The 19,099-nt window shown below is 38.3% G+C and overlaps 2 protein-coding genes and 1 non-coding gene across 5 annotated transcripts in view; 2 read left to right on the top strand and 1 right to left on the bottom strand.

The window, feature by feature from the left end:
- LOC106662197 (nucleolar protein 4) overlaps positions 1–4,515 on the top strand; it is a 39,428-nt gene extending 34,913 nt beyond the window's left edge. Inside the window, exons 5-8 of the mRNA XM_024225856.1 lie at positions 19–150; positions 983–1,189; positions 1,280–1,566; positions 3,950–4,515. Coding sequence (XP_024081624.1) covers positions 19–150; positions 983–1,189; positions 1,280–1,566; positions 3,950–4,241 — 918 coding nt within the window. The 3' untranslated portion in view covers positions 4,242–4,515. The remainder of the gene's footprint in view (positions 1–18; positions 151–982; positions 1,190–1,279; positions 1,567–3,949) is intronic.
- Positions 348–421, top strand: Trnah-aug. The gene has a single exon. It is a non-coding gene; the product is annotated as a tRNA-His (tRNA).
- Positions 4,516–5,449: 934 nt separating the features above from the next.
- Positions 5,450–18,561, bottom strand: LOC106662060 (UDP-glucose 4-epimerase-like). Of its 3 annotated transcripts, XM_024225857.1 has the most exons (10): positions 18,282–18,561; positions 10,226–10,431; positions 10,028–10,158; positions 9,671–9,970; positions 9,489–9,572; positions 9,345–9,419; positions 9,170–9,280; positions 6,732–7,040; positions 6,526–6,676; positions 5,450–6,452 (listed from the first exon to the last, which is right to left on the bottom strand). In XM_024225857.1, exons 2-10 carry the CDS (start codon positions 10,353–10,355, stop codon positions 6,127–6,129), a joined length of 1,617 nt encoding a protein of 538 aa, XP_024081625.1. In that variant the 5' UTR covers positions 10,356–10,431; positions 18,282–18,561; the 3' UTR covers positions 5,450–6,126. The 3 variants fall into 3 exon arrangements, with proteins under 3 accessions (XP_024081625.1, XP_024081627.1, XP_024081626.1); XM_024225859.1 differs by lacking the exon at positions 10,226–10,431 and having other exon boundaries at positions 18,282–18,509; XM_024225858.1 differs by lacking the exons at positions 9,170–9,280; positions 9,345–9,419; positions 9,489–9,572 and having other exon boundaries at positions 6,114–6,452; positions 18,282–18,560.
- Between the last annotated feature and the right edge of the window lie 538 nt (positions 18,562–19,099).

The following is a 19,099-nucleotide window of genomic DNA, read 5'->3' as shown; positions in this document are numbered from 1 at the left end:
GGCGCGTTTTCTTTTCAGAGCCCTCTGCACGAAACGAGCTCCGTTCACGACGAGACGTCCTCCTCTGGAAACAAAGACGATGACGACGACGACGACGATGATGACCTTAAAGCGCCACACCACGATTCCGAAAGGCTCAAAGCTTTCAACGTAAGTCGTACAAAAAACATATTAATTATGTTAACAGACATGATATTAAAAATATCGACGTAGAAGACGCATTATGTTCATTTCAATTAATTATTATTTTTATGGAAGTTTTTGGCTGAGATGAACAATGGCAAAAAGAGGGAAAATTCGAAAGGATGTAGGTTGGGATTGTGGAATGGGTGTCCGAGTGGATCGAAGTCACGATAGCTCAAGTGGTTAGAGCATCGACGTATGGAGCCTAAGGTCGTGGGTTCGAATCCCGCTCGTGACATTAACTTCATCTCAGCCATGACCTTGCATAAAACGAATAATTACTTGAAATATGTAATTTGGTCAATTAGACAACTAGAATAAATGGATAAACATTTTGTTCGTTTTTGAATATTCTATTCAAATTCAACTTCGAGCAAGGAACAGCCAGTTGTAATAATGTCAGAAAAGTACAGGCCCATTGGCTCCGGACTTCATAGCAAAAGACCATACTGTGTATCGAAAACAAAATTTGGATGGCAGAACCTGCCACACAGACACACCTTGAGGCTGACTCGTTAACCCCAAACCGCAGGGTTTATTATTATTGGATTCAATTAGTAATGCACCCTTAATTCGAGACCCATTGTCAGACACAGTAGCATTATTTTCAATATAGTCACGGTCTAACTAAATAAAAATGGATTTTAAAAAGGGGTCTCCTTTCCACCTGCCCTATTTTCGTTAAATCTTACACCTTAAGCTAAAAAGTATCGAAAGTTCGGAAATCTTAATTCTTCCTGTTTATTGATTTTTCATTAGGCTTGTTAAGTTTCTTTAAACCTTTTGATTTTTTTTTAAGATGTTCGTGAGGTTGTTTGTCGATGAAAACTTGGACAGGTGTGTTCCGATATCGAAACAGCCGAAGGAGAAGGTTCAAGCGATCATCGACTCGTGCACAAGACAGTTTCCAGAGTACGGCGAAAGGGCGAGGAAGAGGATCAGGACGTATCTGAAATCTTGCAGGAGAAACAAAAGGTCCAGGGACTCGACGAGCTGGCCCGAACCCGTGAGTGTGTTTTCGCTAATTCTTCTACGCTGTACGGCATGTTGCGAGTGTAGTTTTGATTTTGTAAGGATTTTTTGTTACTTTCTTTAGGGCCGTCCTACCCCTGCTCACCTCACTTCGGTTCAGGCAGAGCAGATCTTGGCGGTGGCGTGCGAAAACGAATCGCACAACGCGAAAAGGATGCGACTCGGATTGGAACCTGTAAGTCAGCCGATGCCGTCCTTTCCGAACGAGGCTCGGCCCAGCCTCGACTTCGGCCCGGCCAACCTCGGAATGGACATCAAAACGGCAAACAACAACAACAACAACAAACCGGGAAGCCCCAACTACGCCAAACCGGAGCTGCATAGCAAATCAATCAACACGACCAATGTGAAGTAAGTAGACATTCTTCACTTCATCCCTCTTCGGGGTATTGTCTCTGGTTATTCACACATCAGAATTTCAATTAAGATTATTATTCATTAATTAATAACTTTGTAAATTGCAAATAATCATAATGGAAGCTCATGTCTGTAATCTTTATACGAACAGCAACGGCGCATTAGATATACAGTTATGCAAGACAGACCTGCTTCACGTTTGTAAACAAGTATAAGTTTAATGAACCTCTCCTTTTTACTTCATCGTTAAACATACCAAACAGACAAGGTGCAAACGCGCCACAATGGATTGGTCCTATTTACACTGCTTACACTACACCAAAACTATTCCTACGAAATCAATGCCGCAATATTCTCTCCTAACTCAAATCCCAGCCAGAAATCCAGAATCATCGCAGCTAATCAAACAACTGTGGTCTAGTGTACATGACCAATAAGAAACTAACAACACTCAAGTTCTGCGCTTTGTTATTTTACCTAGATAGTGATGATTGCTTGCAGCAGGGATTTTGCTTTCCCCAAGCACTGCAGCGTTCTTTCCTAGTTCATATGTCTAGTTCCGATTCGATAATTCTCTTAAGATGTAGTAAGTTATTGACTGTCATTGCTGCAATTGTTTTCCCTGGGTCTCAATGATAGCCTAGGTTATGTTTTTGTGTATTCATTCTGAGATGAAGGATTCTGTGTTTATCCTATCCTAAGTATAGGTTGTGCCCTAATGGATAATGCAGTTCTCGCCTAGCGAGTTTGTATTCTATTGCCTAGTTGTTGCTTTGCCCAGAGAACTTCCGAGACCGTTATGATATTCAAAACTAGCCGTTTTGAATTACTCTGACCACTCCACGGAGACAAGCTGCGTGTTTTCCCTTCCTTTCAAAAGTCGTCATTGGCCAAACTCCTTAAACGTCACCTACCGCAATATGCCTGAATATTCCTTTCATCACAAGATTGAAAATTCCTGTATATCCATATATTCCAATAATATGTTGTCTCTTGACTAATCCAATAGCATGTAGAATTACCTACGAATAATTAAAAACACAGAAAACTGTTCAAGCCACCTCAATATCCAACCGCTTGATTTCGGCATCGAAGTCTACCGTTATTCACTAAAGTTATGTACTGCGCATCACAGCAGACTACCCGAGACACCTAGCAAACGATCGCCTTTAGTACCAAAATAGTTTATGGCTGTAAAAAACCAACATACCAGCACTAACTCTACTCCAATGGGGTGTCGATTCACTCATGAGACTAAAATGCTCGGACGTCTATCCAAGTCTCCTCCGATATCCAAGAATGCCCTTCAGCTTATCAAACATAAAAAACCACTAGAAACCCAACCTTGTCCACCATAGCACATCTATCACCTACATGTCCTATCGAGTTAGGCACTTAGGAATATATCTAGACAGTAGTTTGACGTTAAATCTTGATAAAAGACCTCTAAAGCAGAAATATGCCATGGGTGTAAAAAAGCAATTAGCTTTGTACAAAAGTTAAGTTAGGAGCGGAATGGTTGCTTTCCCTCGCACCCATCTGATTAAAATCCTCAAAGGAATTGTCCATGTTCAACCGTCGTAATTAGAAACTAAAAACGCCTGAACGTTCATTTCGTTTAAAAAGCAGAACTGCATTTATAATTAAAAAACAGACCGTTATCGAAATGTACCAGGATATCAAAAAGGGGCTACCGACATCCACTGGAATTCGTATTTAAGTTACTTATTTGACATATACTAATGTTCAAAACTTTGAAAAGAGATGTGTGTAAAAAGCCCAATATGTACAGCTTACCCCGACCACTTTGGCCATATAGGGCGGAACTGTTGGTTTCCACCATATTATCCAAATCTTTCCATCATATAACCTAAGAAGTCAAAGTTCCACCATGGTACTAAGTAACTTTAACTCTCCTTTCGACAACTGAACTAATCCGTTCTGCACAAGTCCTGAACACCGTCTGAAAACCGTCCAATCCCCGTTAAAAACCTTACGACCTCGTCGCCCCATCCTTCACATCAAGTGCCAGCGTCGCAGGCTTCTCACACGTGCTCAACGGGTTTTTTTGTTCACTGCAATCTGTATTATAAGGCTTTCTAGATATAGTTAGTACAGTAGTACTAGAATAGTTGGAACAGTAGTACTAGGTATTGTTGGTACAGTAGTACTAGNAGTAGTACTAGGTATCGTTGGAACAGTAGTACTAGGTATGGTTAGAACCTACTACTACTAAGTATCGTTGTTACAGTATTACTAGTGCTTCCTTAAACACAGTGAAATATGTTTCTTGCTTTTTGGATCTAATCGGTAATTAGCAGGTGTAATTATTAAACAATAATACCGGTAGTTATGTAATAAACATACTTTGCTGCAGTACTCTCAACTCCGGAGCTTTCCCCGGATTGGCCCAGTACCGAAACCTGTACATGGGCCAGGGCCAGTTCGCCACGCCGATCCTCCCCGGTTTCCATCCGAACGGACCCGAAGACCTCAGCGTCCGGGGTTGCGCCGCTGCACAGCCCCGAAGCATCTTGTCTCAGAAGCTGTCGAGCGCGGAAGTGAGCGCCGTCCGGCAGCTGATCACCGGCTACAGAGAATCTGCAGCGTTCCTCCTCAGAAGCGCCGACGAACTCCAGGCACTATTGGCACAGCATCCTCAAATCTAATGGACTCTCTCTTTCTCAAACTCCTCGCTTTTCCTCTTGTATATAACTTTCAAATTTACAAATTTCAAAACAAAAATCAACCTATTATATTATATATTATTAATCTTCATTCCAAGGGAAAGAAATTGTTAAACAAAATTTTCGAGACTGCCTAAAAAAAATTTTTGGACCCTTTTTTCCCTCGCTTTAAGAAAGTTCCATACTTTTCAAACTAAAAAAAAAAAACTTTCTAAGTGTACAAACAAATTATAAGAGATTTTATTATATATAAGAGAATTCTTAAAACGTATATGTATGTATATTTGGCCGAAATTATCTATTTAAAAAAACTTTTGAAAAGGCAAAAAAAATTATTGTAAATTTTTTTATTTTTCTGAATCTTTCTAAGTGTTCTGAGAAAATAAAATATGTATAACACAAAAATCAAATATGTTATATCATTAACCCATCTCAAAGGCTAAAATTTCCTAAACCAGTTCTACTTCCTGATTTCCACTTGTTTACCTTACCAAATTATATTAAATATACATGGATTTTTATGAAAGTAAGAAAATAAATTTTCTCTTGCGTCAAAAATCTCGATTTTTCTTTTGCAAATCAGACTGCACTCTTAGGGTCGATTCACATACGTCAGTGAGGTGACAGAGTCGTGACGGCCCTGATTTTAGATGAAGAAGAGGAATCAAGAAGAAAAATCATGGTAGAAGAGAGGTACAGAAGGACACTTTACAAAGAATTAGGAGAGGATGGAGCAAAATACTTCCCAAGTGGATTCGTGGAATGAAAGTCGAACACTACAAAATTTCCATTTACAGAAAGATAGTGGGATACTATCGTCCCAAAACTATCGATACTATCGTCCATCTATTTTTACATTTTTAGATTGAATAATTAAATGGAAGGAAAACGAAAATCCGAAGTTTAGAAATATTTTGACCAGGATGTCGCCCCGAAGATACGTTTCGCTTTGTCCAACGCCTCTTCAGGTTTTTTAAATACTATATATTTCAATGAAATTGTGAAATTTTTTTTTGGTTAACGACCAAACAAAAATTTAAAAAAAAACTGCTAATTTTTGTTCCCACTACAGGGAGGGAACGCAAGACGCAGATGCATTTCGAATACGAGAAATATTCCCTGATTATTTCAATTCTGATGCTGGATCTCTCCCGTGTTTATTAAATACCCAACAACCTTAAAACAAGTTCTAATCATAGATCATAATTTATTATACTCTGTTCCTAATTATAATGTAAATACAGGAAATATACTCCTACTTTACTCGCTATGTTTTGATTTCTGCCCCTATTTTCCTCCAGGGAGTATTCATGAAATTTGAGCCCATGTATTTTGAATTTGCCTGATCAAACGTTAGCATTATTTCGTACCAGTCAATTAGTTTCTCCTCGTTCATTTTGTACGGCCGTGAAAACTGTAAAATATCGAAATCCGACGATCACGGTCCGGTGACGATGGCTGCACTGTTGGCAAGGCCACGGTCGCGCGCCGGGCGAGTGTGAACAAAGCCGTTCAGTTTCCAAAAGATTATTTTCAAATCCGCCGGTGGAACAAAATGTCGGTCACGGCACTGTGACGTTAATGGTGTGTGAATCGACCTTTAGCTTACATTTATCCAACAGTACATCATAGAAAATGGACAAAATTATAAGTTTTTCCAATTAGACAGATGTAGCTAATCACATTTTCGATTCGATTTTAATTATTTATTAATTGACTTAGGATTAGTTTTTTAATAGTTAAATTTTATGGATAAACTTTTTTAAATGGAGATGTAGGAAGAATCTAGTCTTCCCACCTGACGTTTTATACGATCGCTAAATGTCAGTCATAATTTTAAAAATGTAACCAGAGTATTTTTTGGGTTTTACAATTTATTGAGCGTCATTGGAGGACAGTCGTAGCAGAATGGTAACGAGTTGGTGTTGGTGCAAGTGCTCTGTTTCAGCCTCTCGGCCTCTCTGAGCCTCCTCCTCAGTTCGGTGACGAGTACCTGTTCTTCTTTCTTCTTCAGTTCGCTCTCGATTTGCAGCTTGTCGAACTCGAGCTTCCTCTCGGCCCGGGCGAGTTCGACGGCAGTGATCTCGTTCAGGAGCTTCCTCAGCTTCTGTGGCGAGTGGACGAGGCACTCCGGGTCCCTCGGGGTCAGGTAGCCCTGGGGGTTCTTACACTGGAATTTCCAGGCGTCGGCACCTGAAAATTGAAACCGTGACGTGATGCGGGAGGATTGACACATAATACACTCAAAATTATAAATCGGGCTTACACATTTCCCTGAGGGTCCTCGTTGCGATCCAATCGAGTTCCCTGAGGGCCAAAGATGCGTCGCAGTAGCTTTCCGCGACGTCCCCTTCCCTTCTGCCTTCTATCACGTACGGAACGTGGACCTTATTTTCTTCCGAGAAGGCTTTTATGACCTTGAAACAAAAATTAAAGTATTCCACCCAATTTTTCGAAACAGAACGGGCTTACTTCGAGCACGGAATAGCCCCTGCCGGTGCCCAGATTGTACACTTTAAACCCAGTCATCTTGATGATTTTATCCAGCGCCTTCATGTGCCCATCGATGAGGTCCATTATGTGGATGTAGTCCCTCACGCCCGTCCCGTCTCGGGTCGGGTAGTCGCCGCCGAAGACTACGAGCCGGTCCAGCCTCTTTGCGGCCACCCGGGTGATGTACGGCATCAGATTGTTTGGCACCCCGTTCGGATCTTCTCCGATGAGCCCTGAAGGGTGGGCTCCGACGGGGTTGAAATACCTCAGAGATATCACGCCCCAGTCCTGTAAAAATTGTGTAATTGATAACAAATTTTAAATAGCTGAGATTTTCACGTTGGATCTGTGGATTGTTAAACCTGTAATTTGTTCGTTTCCAATCATTTCAGTCCGTCTACCCTCACTATTTATGTATGTTATTTACACTATTTATGTGTCTTCTCTCTAACAGTCAACAGAGGATAGGCAGACCAAAATGTCTGTAAATGGCCTATCGACAAATTAAATAATAATCACTTAGTCCACATCTACCAAGGAGAAAAATATTGGTATATGTGAGAGTAGAGAAATTGTGTTTCACAATTGAGCATAACAAGTTTTGTAATGGTCCAACCACTACAGAAATTGAAAGTATTCTGTCTGGTCTATTCTCGGTAGTTTTGCGAGCGTAAGCCGAGTGCAAGCATTTCGGTATGACCTCACTGACATAAGCAAGCCGAAATATAGCAGACCGTCAGACCGGGAGTGATAGAAAAGAATACGAGTGAAAAAGATAGGAGGATAGAAATAACGCTAAGAGCAGGTATTACATCAGACAGAAGAAAAAACAGTTGAGCGAGCAAGAGAAGAAATAAGCAAGAGAGAGAAAAAAGAAGGAGAGATAGTAGTGTGTAAGGAACAGAGAACCTGTAGAAATGAGGGAAAACAAAAATAAATGAAGAGAAAGAAACAGAAAAGTGTAAGATGTGTGAGAGAAGAAAATGGAGGGAGAAAATGAGAGAGAGAGAGAGAGAGAGAACAATAGAGAAATAAAAAGAGAGACTAAAATGAGTGAGGAGAGAGAGAGAGAATCAGTGGGGGTGAGAGATAAGGAGAAAGAAAGGGGATAGAGAGAGGGGGAGAGAGGGGGATAGAGAGAGAAGAGTAGGGGGAGGAAGAGAGAAGAGGGATAGAGAGAGGGAGAAAGAGANATCAGTGGGGTGAGAGAGAGAGGGAGAAAGAGAGGGGAGAGAGGGAGAAAGAGAGGGGAGAGAGGGAGAAAGAGAGGGGAGAGAGGGCGAAAGAGAAGGGAGAGAGAAAGAGAGAGAATCAGTGGGGGTGAGAGAGAGGGAAGAGAGAGGGAGAAATAGAGGGGAGAGAGAGGGAGAAATAGAGGGGAGAGAGGGAGAAAGAGAAAGATTGAATGGAAGAGTGAGAGAATAGAGAGAACAATTGATGTAGAGTTGATTTCTGGTATTTCTCTAACAAATTCTATTGATAGCTGATGATTTGAATGGGCAATATTCCGAAAAAGTGCTTTGACCCCTCGACCACGACACCTAACGGCCAAGTTGGGCGTAATGCCCTCCAGTATGACAGGAATTACTTTTTAACTGCTAAAATAATGGATTGGGAGACAGTGTTTTAGGACAATTTAAGGCAGTTTATACAATCATGCTTATACCTTCGATCAGTTCGAACGTATCTCAGGGGATCAACGACCACGCTACAAACGCCATTGTACTTTCTGTACGTAAATTTTTTATTTTTAGTCGTACTATTATATCCATTTATTTGAACATCTTAACTATAAAACCACTCACGGCTGCTTAGGCAAATGAAAAAAGTGATGGACTGGAGTACGCAAGAACAACAACGATAAAACGACCTCGGGAACACTGGTATATGAGTTCAATAAATTTTAATATACTTTAAAACTGCACACAAAATGCTACAAGCAAAAATTACGTTATTTATGATTAATTATTTATTATTATGTTATTTATTATGTTTTCGAGAAACTGGGTCCTACCATAGAAGGGCCGGTTCTGGACGCCCTAGAGTAAAAGAACCAGAGGATGAACGTTTTTTGACTTTGAGAATTTTTGAGAAGTATTTCTACTCACTCAGTGTTTGTCTTCTGTGTAGTAGAAATACTTTGATTGAATATATAAAATATATTTTGCATTGTATAAATTCACTTTTCCACATCCAAAATGTAATTATAATATGTAAGCAATGTTTGTAAATCCCCAGGCCCTGAAGATGATCTCAATAAAGATCGAAACGTTGGCACGATAAAGCAATAAACATATAAATATTGTTAATTAAGTACGCTTTCAAAAAACAGTTATGACTGTATATCTTAATTCTACCAATTTAAAAAAAGTAGTTATAAATGATTGTAAAAGGCAATACGTTGTCTGCAATACGACCTCAAAATCTTTGACGACGTCCTTCAAAATTTCTTCACAAGTGTACGTCGACCTAGCCTTTTTGTGAGCGAGATTCGACCCGACGACTGCTTTCTCGTTGAGCGGCAACCTCTGAAAGTGTAAGGCTTGAAGGAAGGAACAGAAGGAATAACAGGAGGTAAAGGGTGAGTAATACTTTACGGTTTCTGAGATACCACTTGAAAAAAGCCCTGACGAATACATTTTCAGAATCTTCATCGTAGTCTTCGACCTTTTTTCACAACCAATCGACGAAATGAGAAAAGGGATTTGATTTAAAAGTTTACTGGTAAAATCTTACATCGTTTATAGCTTGGAAAACATCTCTGACGACGGCCTTCGCTCTTGCGATTGCTTGGGAACGACTAAACTTCTTGGAATCGTCCTAAGGGTTGGATTGTGTTGTTTAAGTAGGATATCTATGTGATTCGTGATCCCCGGGGTCAACAAAACGTAAAAACGTATAAAGAACAGCCTGCTCACCATAAAAGCGGCACAGATATCCATCATAATCTCTTCGGTCATCCTTTTGGTTTTCCCGTACGGATTGGAGCAACTCGACGCCTCGGCGAGGTCAGTCTCGGATAAGGGCAGTTGGTCCGGAATCCCGTACACCGTTGCGGAAGACGAATAGATTATCTTCTTGCAACCGTATTTTTCCATTACTTCCAGGAGATTCATGGTACCGCCGACGTTGTTCTTGTAGTAGGCCAACGGGTTCGAACACGACTCGCCGACAGCCTTCAGCGCAGCGAAGTGGATGACCACGTCGATCGTTTTATTCTGAACAAAGGAAAAATAACAAATATCACAACGGATATATTCTTATCGCTAAATTACCTTCTTCGCTTGATCCTGGAAGACCTTCTCGAGACCTTCACTGTCCAGGATGCAGACATTGTAAAACAACAGGCGCCTGCCGGCGAGTATCTGGGCTCGTATGAGCGACTCCGGCTGGGCAAGATGATCCTCTGCAATGCACAGAACTCAAGGCTCATGTCATATATATTCGGACGTGCCCTCCATCGGCCGACTTACGCTTGTAACAATTAGAGAAATTGTCAACGGCTATAACGTTATGACCACGGTTCAAGAGCTCCAAACATGCATGGGTCCCAATGTAACCGCCACCTCCTGTAACCAAGACTGTCACCTCCGTGGGGTTCATATTATTTTTTGTGAAGGGGGTTTTTAATCTTGCAATGTAGTGTTAATTTTTTTTAAGGTTAGGTTGTTTGTGAGCACTGGAAAGAGGTTTGATTATACATTAGCTTTTTCTTTTAAAAGTTTTTTAACTATATAATAGCAAGAACTATATTATCTCGCGTTAATGATTCATTACGCTTGGTGCGCATGGTTCAACAAACCGTCCGGATCAAGGTATGGTCTTGAAGAAGGAAACAAATACAGTTGTTTCTGCCAAGCTTTCGATCAATTTTAATGACATCATCAGGGCGAAACAATCTTAAGTATTGTTCTTCAGATTGACATATTGATTGACAACATGGCCGAGGTTCCATAATCACATTCTTTGATAATACAATTAATTAAGGTTTTTAGTTGTGATATAATAATTGTAATATATTATTAGGTCAAGCGGACCACGAAATTAGTGAATTGAATTCTTTGATAATGTTGGGACTGTCGGTCTCCAAGGAAATTTTGAGATTGTCTGTAAAAGATTAAATATGTAATCTGTAGACATATTTAAGATTGTTTTGCCCTGATGACCTTAAAATATGTCGAAAGCATGACAGTAACAACAGAATTTGCTTTCTTCTTTTTTCAGTATTAGAATATCAACCACTTTTTCACTTACCAACACTCTGGAAGAAGGTATGGTCTTGAAGAAGAAGAAGAAGAAAGCAAATTTAGTTGCTAATGCCAAGCTTTCGATCTATTTTAAGGCCATCATCAGGGAAAAACAGCCTTAAATATGACTACAGATTGGCATATTTAGTTTTTTTCTACAAGCTGTTCGGACTGAATCGGTCTTCAAGGAAAGATCGCCTGTAAAGAAAAAATAAAAGAAAAAACTTAAATATGTCAATCTGTAGACATATTTAAGGTTGTTTTCCCCGACGATGACCTTAAAATAGGTCGAAAGCTTGGCATTAGCAACTAAATTTGCTTTCTTCTTCTTCTTCTTTTAGACCATCCCTTCATCCTGTGTTCGTTGCTTTCTTCTTCAAGACTATACCTTGATGCAGTGTTCGTGAGTGAAAAAGTGGTCGATATTTCTAATACTGGAAATAGACCGTGTCACAAGGCAATTTTAATTTTAAAATTGATGCATTTTATCGCAATAACCTATTATTTTAGCCGTGAAGATTTATCCATGTTGAATTTACTGAAGACACTTTGGTGTGGATAAAAAACAGAAACAGAAATTCTACTGGCTGTCAAATGCGGCAAATTTATTACTATTTTATCACGGGCACTATGATCTGAAATAAACCATACACGGTATGGTTTGACCCAATGAAAACCAACGGAAACACCAACCCCACACGCTTCACAGGGATCTTCAACGCGAGATAATTGTAGATACCTTAAAAAATATTCGTCTACCTCATTGAGGTGAATTCTCTGATAATATTGCCAGAGTAAGAATCGGATTTGGGACTTTGGCCTAATCGGGTCAATATCCATTGACCCCAGTGACCACAACCGAACCCATCGAGCACATGTAGAATGCGTATCAAAGCCGAAATCACGACCGCATTCTAAACGGCAACGTTCTGGCCACTTTAACAGACAATTCCTGCGGAAATCGACGGTAAATACATAACAGTATGTCAACAATGCGCGGGAGGATGGCCGACAAACAGGAAACCACAAAAGATTGGTGTAGTAAAAGGTCTACTATGAACTTCAGACCCGAAACATAAAATTACATACTTTCCAGAATACCCGGTACAATTTTTCGAGTAAATTCGTCTTTCACAGTAAAAACCTCAGGGAGCAACTGTTCAAAATTTAATATTACAATTTTATTAAAATCAACTATCAAAGGATTGTGATCGTAGAAATATTTGGGAGGGAAACCGATGTGCCTGGAGAAAGAGAAAATTGGTATTAGTATTATTTTAGGTAGGATTTTTTTCCTATCCACGTTTTATTTTCACAACCCTGGGAAAGATTCGGAATTGATAATTTGGCGTTTGTATAATGGACGACTTGATCAATTTATGCGAAGCAGGTCAACTGACAAAAAACACGAAGTACTGCCGATTGTTTTCAAGCTGAAAGCCTCTCTGTCGAAATTGTACGTGGGTTCATGACATTGTAGCTAATATTGACAACTATCACTACTCCTTTCGAGGCAGATCTTTCTAAAACAATATTACTTGACAAAGTAGATCGTAATCTACGGATATTAAGGTGGATACGTGGATTTTTTTTTTTTTTAAGTACCTTTCTGCACAGTAAGAAATTGATAGCTGGCAGATACTGGGCTTGGTCAATTTTTGCCAGTCAATTGACAAAAACCGAGATTCTGTTTTGTTGTTGTTGTTACAATCTTACAATTATTTATGTATTGTTTCAAAAATCACACAGTTTCTCGCGATTTTCGCCCAAATTGTCAACTAGCACTACAAGTTTTCGGACAAGGCTTTCTCAGACTACAATATTTACTTGAGTATGCATTTCATAATTTTTAGATTTTAAGATAATCCCAATTATAATTTTAGCACTGATTTTAATCAAGAAAATAAACAAACCGAGAAAATTGGACGTTTCGTCTGGATTCTTTACACAAACATACGAGGGTAACTAACGATATCGATAATTTGGCATTTACAGTTCATGGTCAATATTTTCCAAACAGGTCAGTTGTCAAAGGTCCTAGTGATTGCGATTGTCGCCGAAATTTGCAAATATTCTACGATTTATTTTATTCTACGATAGAACAAGGCTTTCTCAAATAACATTATTTTCTGTTCAGTTAATTATTCTTTATGTAAGGTATTGGTTGAGATAAAAAGTCATTGTCACGAGCGGGATTCGAACGCACGACCGAATAAAATGGCCACTGAGAGCTGTAGTTGAAGTATACTTCATTTTGCTTATTAAATCGATTAGGTTTCGTGGTCCGATTGACCAAATAAATTATTTTCAATTAATTAATCTTTATGTAAGATATTGGTTGAGATAAAAAAGTCATTGTCACGAGCAGGATTCGAGGGAAAATTCGAAAGGAAGGTTGAGATGGGAAGTTGGTGTCCGAATGGATCGAAGTCACGATAGCTCAAGTAGTAGAGCAGCGGCGTATTTAGCCGAAGGTCGTGGGTTCGAATCTCGCTCGTGACAATGACTTTTTTATCTCAAACAATACCCTACATAAAGATTAATTAATTGGAAAGAATTTATTTGGTCAATCGGACCACGAAACCTAATCAATTATTTTCTGTATTATTAAAAACATATAACGATCGTCTGAAGGGGATTGCAAGGAAAGAAAAAAAGGAGGAAAGGGGTCAATTTTCTTATCCTAAAAAATTCCCTGTTCCTGATTCCACATTGTTGCAATATATGTTATTACACGCGGAAAGGTTCGGTCCGTTTATAAAATAAGCCAACTGCCAAATTGATAGCCTCGTCTACACCCTTACACCAAATCACAAAGTAAATCCATGGTATTAACAAATCCTCAGAGTTCAGTCAATTCCGAAAAAATCCGAGGACTTGGTGACTTATTCTTCGAAGAAATCCGCCATTCAGCTGAAATTCTACACGGGTTCTTGACATTGTAGTCAAAATTGACATCCAGCATGTCAAATTTCGAGACAGGGCTTTGTCAAACTACCCTATTATAATTTTAACATGTACTTTTCATTATTGAAAAAAAAAAATTAAAGTTTCGTGTGGACGCTTTACACAAACCAAAACGCGGTTAATGTACGATGTTGAAATGGCACATACTGTGCTTGGTAAATTCTTGCCGAACAGGTCAACTGAAAAAAATCAAGGTTTTGGTGACTTTTTTCTAGACGAAATTCAGCCAATCAGCTGAAGTTCTACACGGATTTTTGATATTGCAACCAAAATCGTGCAATGATTCTATGCCTATAGACTTAAGGACAAGTAATTGTTAAAAAGATTACATTATTTACTTGATTATGATAACCGTGCATATATTCTTTCAAGCTAAAGTTGAGGGTTTGACGAATGAAGATAAATGTGGGAGAAAATGCCATTGCCAATTTTTCCTTACATCACATTGTTGAAATTTGTGATAAAACAAGGAGAAAAAATTTTGCATTTAAATATATAAAATAAACCAACTGTCAAAATTGAAAGTTTCGATGAGATCCTTTACACAAACCTACTAGGAAAAACTACTCTACAAATAATTCCTCATTGGCGAAAGCCCGTTCAGGTGCCCCTTATGCAGAGAAAGGTTGCTCGATGTGTCCCATATAATAGAGGCGTGTCATGCCTTGGCTCCATTCAGAGAGCGTGTAGGCATGCCGCCGGATTTTATAATGGTTCCCATACACGGTAACGAGTTTAGGGTGATCGTTTTTAGGAGAATTGAGAATTTTTTATTGTACACAGCCGTCAAAATATGTATTTTGTGTTTCGGTGTTTTGCATGAGTGAGTGTATTTATTAGAGTGAATTGGGAGGGGCTGATGGTGAAATAGCATCCCCATCGCCCCTCGAGCTGTGTACGACTTGGGTCGATGACGGAATATTTATAAAAGTACCCCATCGACCTCAATTAGATAAGTTTGTTATTGTATGCAGGTCGCTGGAGGAATATTGAGTACTCCATCTCTTAAATAGAATGAATGCAGTGTAATTAGGTGTGAATGTATTTATTTGCGTGAATGCGCATTGAATGCATGTAGTTATATTTCGCAAGTACTCGAGGCTGAAATGGCCAAGCTGCCCCCCCCCAAAAAAAATAATAATTTCCCATTTACTGGCCGATTTTGGCGCATGGTAAATTTGTGTATAACTGTGTGTGCGTGTGGTCAACTGAAGAATTCCGAGATCTCGGTGATTATTTTTCTTGAAGAAATTCAGCAATTCTGCTAAAAGGTTCTTGCGATTGTCGCCCAAAATTGCAACTACCTCAGATTACATATTTTGGGATAACGCTTTCCCAAATGCTAACATTATTGTCTGGACTAAGTACATCGTGTAGCGATCGTTTGGAGGTAAAATAGTGAGAAGGGATTGCAAGAAAAAAATTGGGTCAAATTTTCTATTCCTGAAAATTTCCTTTTCCCTGGGTGTTTCATTTATTAAATTAACCCACTGTTAAAATTGAAATTTTCGTTCACATCCTTTACACAAACCATCTAGGGAAAACTACGGTATTACTAATTTGGCATTTACTGCCGATTATGGTGCTTGGTCAATTTATGTTTAAAGGCTAAATGTCAAATCCAGAGGCCTTGGGCCTTGGCTATTATTTGCTTGAAGAAATTCAGCTATTTAGCTGGAACGTGTATAATTTGAGAAGGGTCTGAAGAAAAAATTGCTTCTATTTTCTCAGTCAATTTTTCCTGACACTACATACAAGGAAGAAAATTCGCCAATTTCAACATTTATAAAACAAACCAATTATCACATTTGAAAGTTTTTCTAAATCCTTTTCACGAGCCTACTAGGGAAAACTGCGTATTAATGATTTCCTATTTTCTGGGCGATTTTGGCGCATCGTAAATTTGTGTTAACAGGTCAATTGAAGAATTCCGTCGTGACCGTTCCTTGTAGAAATTAAGCAAATCTGCTAAAAATTCTTGCACAGGTTCACAAATTAAGTGTCTTGGGTTCTCGGTAGATTAAAATAATTATATAAAATGAACACACATCAAACCAGAAAGTATCGTCTAGATTTTAGACTCTCCCACGAGAGTAAACTACGGTGTAAATAGGTTGTTATTTACGACCCTTGGGCAGAAGATAAACAGGTCGACAAAATCCGAGTGTTTAGTGATCATTTGCTACAAGAAATTCAGCAATTTTGCAGAAAATCTACACGGTTTGTTGTTTAGCACTGCGGGGAAGAACAAAAATAGTAAACCAGTGTGAAACAACCATATTAACTCGATTAATGACATACCAACCGTCAAAATTGAAAGTTTCGTCCAGATCCTTTACACAAATCTACCAGGGGAACTACACAACAATTTCACATTTACACCAATTGTGGCGCCAATTTTTAATTATAGGTCTTGGTGACTCTGTAGACTTAAATGATTGTATAAAATAAACCGATAGTCAAAGTTGAAAGCATCGCCTAGATCCTATGCACAAACTCACGAGAGTGAACTACGATATAAATAGTTTGTTGTTTACAATGTTGTTGGTACAACGTCAATTTAAACGGAAGAGGTCATTTCGTAAAATCCGATTGCTTGATGATTTTTGTTTACTTGAAGAAATTCTGCAGTGCTGCTGAAAATCGGTTTGTTGTGAATGACGCCCAAATTGTATAACTGGCATTGCGGGGACGAACAAAAATAGTAAACAAGTGTGAAACAACGATATTCACTCGATTATGGGCATACCAACGGTCAAAATTGGAAGTTTCGTCCAGATCCTTTACACAAACCTACCAGGGGAAACTACGCTATTAATAATTTACATTTACGACGATTATGGCGCATGGTCAATTTATGGTTACAGGTCAATTGACAAATTCAGAAGTCTTGGTGTCTCAGTAGATTTAAACAATTATATAAAATATACCGACCTCCAAAGTTGACTGTTTAGACCAGACCCTACAAATCTACGAGGGAAAACTACGCTATTAATGATTTCACATTTACGCCGATTGTGGCGCATGGTCAATTTATGTTTATTGCTCAATTGACAAATTCCGAGGTCTTGGTGTCTCAGTAGATTTAAATGATTATAATAAAATATACCGACGATCAAAATTGAAAGTATCGTCTAGATCCTTTACACAAACCTACCAGGGGAAACTACACAATTTCACATTTACACCGATTGTGGCGCTTGGTCAATTTATGTTTATAGCTCAATTGACAAATTCCGAGGTCTTGGTGTCTCAGTAGATTTAAAGGATTATAAAATATACCGAAGATCAAAATTGAAAGTATCGTCTAGATCCTTTACACAAACCCACGAGAGTAAACTGCGGTATTATCTGTTCTTTACAACGCTTGTTAATTTGGGCGTAACAGGTCATTTGACAAAATCCGAGTTCGAGGTGATTGTTTGCTCGAACAAATTCAACAATTCTGCTGAAATTCTACACCGGTTCTTGACATTGAAACCAAAATTGTGCAACTAGCACTGTGGGGTAAACAAAAATAGTAAATAAAAGTATCTGAAAAAACAAAACAACTAACTTTTTTATGTACATACCAACCGTCAAAATTGAAAGTTTTGTCGAAACCCTTTACACAAACGCTTAGAAAATATGGCATCAACGTTATGACGCATTTTACAGCGGGTTCAATCAATTTATGCGAAACGGATCAATTAAGTCAATCGGAATTAAAGATTCGAGAAGAAAAACCTCTAAGCGAATAAAATGTACGACCAAATTAAAATTAAGGGAGAAGGAATATAAAAAATATAAGTTTGAAAGAAATACAGAGAACAATGGGACCAACTGTTATTTTATCAGTTTTTCCTGTCAAACCGAGCATTGTTCAGTTTTTAAAGGGGCAAGATAAAAGAAAATAAATCGTTTCATATTACATTTGTTTTTAAAACAATGATAACTTAAAATTAAAAATTGAACTTTTCTTTCCGTTAAAGAGTGTCAAAATATACTTTTACGACTTTGCGTTTGGTTAATTTTAGCAAAAGCTAACATAAATCCCTTATCAAATACAAGTATTCTTTAGTGTCTGATGCAGTTGTTACAGTTTCTTGTTTTAAAATCGCGTTAATTTTAGTATTTAAAAAGTAACCTTTTTTGAGTAAATAAGTGGTTGCAGTGCGATAATTTGACATAAAACTTGTGCGAATGCCACATCCACCATCCTCACCCGGCTGTGACCGTAAGCATGCCACACTCTACGGATCCTCGTACCGTAAAACGGTCCGCATGCAGGTGGTACGAATGAGGATATTGAGTAAACACATCGAAAAACACTTACCTCAGTGAGTAAAAAAAGCACGTCGACGAACAGATCCCGGGGCGAACCGGAAATTTGGGGGGTAAAAATAATCGTGGTATTTATGTTCCTAGTATTTCTGCTTAAGTGTCTCCGTACTTCTCTGTACAAAATCCGCCCTCGGTCGCGCGCGATAACGAACGATAAGAATTTCAAGTGTTCATTTTAATAGATAATTTTTTTAGTTTTTGAGTTGGGTTGAGAGATAAGCAAATGTGACGGTAGGAAGAAACATATGATAAGATATGGAAATTTACGACACGATAGAATCGAACCGTAGGAACGAATCGACAAGAAAATAAATCGATAAAAAATTTAAAACAGTTAAATTATAAAAAATGTAATATTTTAATAAGCCTATCATTAGAACAAAATTAGGCTATTTTAATAATTTAACAACTTTACACAAAAGTAAACTTCATTATCGCAGAGAAAACAGGTTCGTATAACACTACGTTCAAATAATCGATACTATATCTCGTCAAACTAATGACGTCACTGAATGCCTAAGAAATTTCTAAACCTACTACAATTAAAAATAAATAAGACCAAATTACAAAATAATTCTGAAATATACTATAAATAGACTGTACACGTGTATAAATATATTAGCTTTAATTGGTGGCACGATAAAGTATGTATAAATACTTTATCTAAATAAATTCAAAGATTTCACTATCAAACAAGCTACCATGCAACATTCAAAGTTTATAGTTTTTCAATTATTTTGTCCCAAAGATCAATAATTAACTTAATATACTCAAAGACAAAACAAACCGAAGACACGTATTTTGTGTTTA

This window comes from Cimex lectularius, unplaced genomic scaffold, assembly GCF_000648675.2.
Source record: "Cimex lectularius strain Harlan isolate CLEC.00 unplaced genomic scaffold, Clec_2.1 scaffold3, whole genome shotgun sequence".
Taxonomy (NCBI): Eukaryota; Metazoa; Arthropoda; class Insecta; order Hemiptera; family Cimicidae; genus Cimex; species Cimex lectularius.
This window is presented reverse-complemented; position numbering and strand designations above follow the sequence as displayed.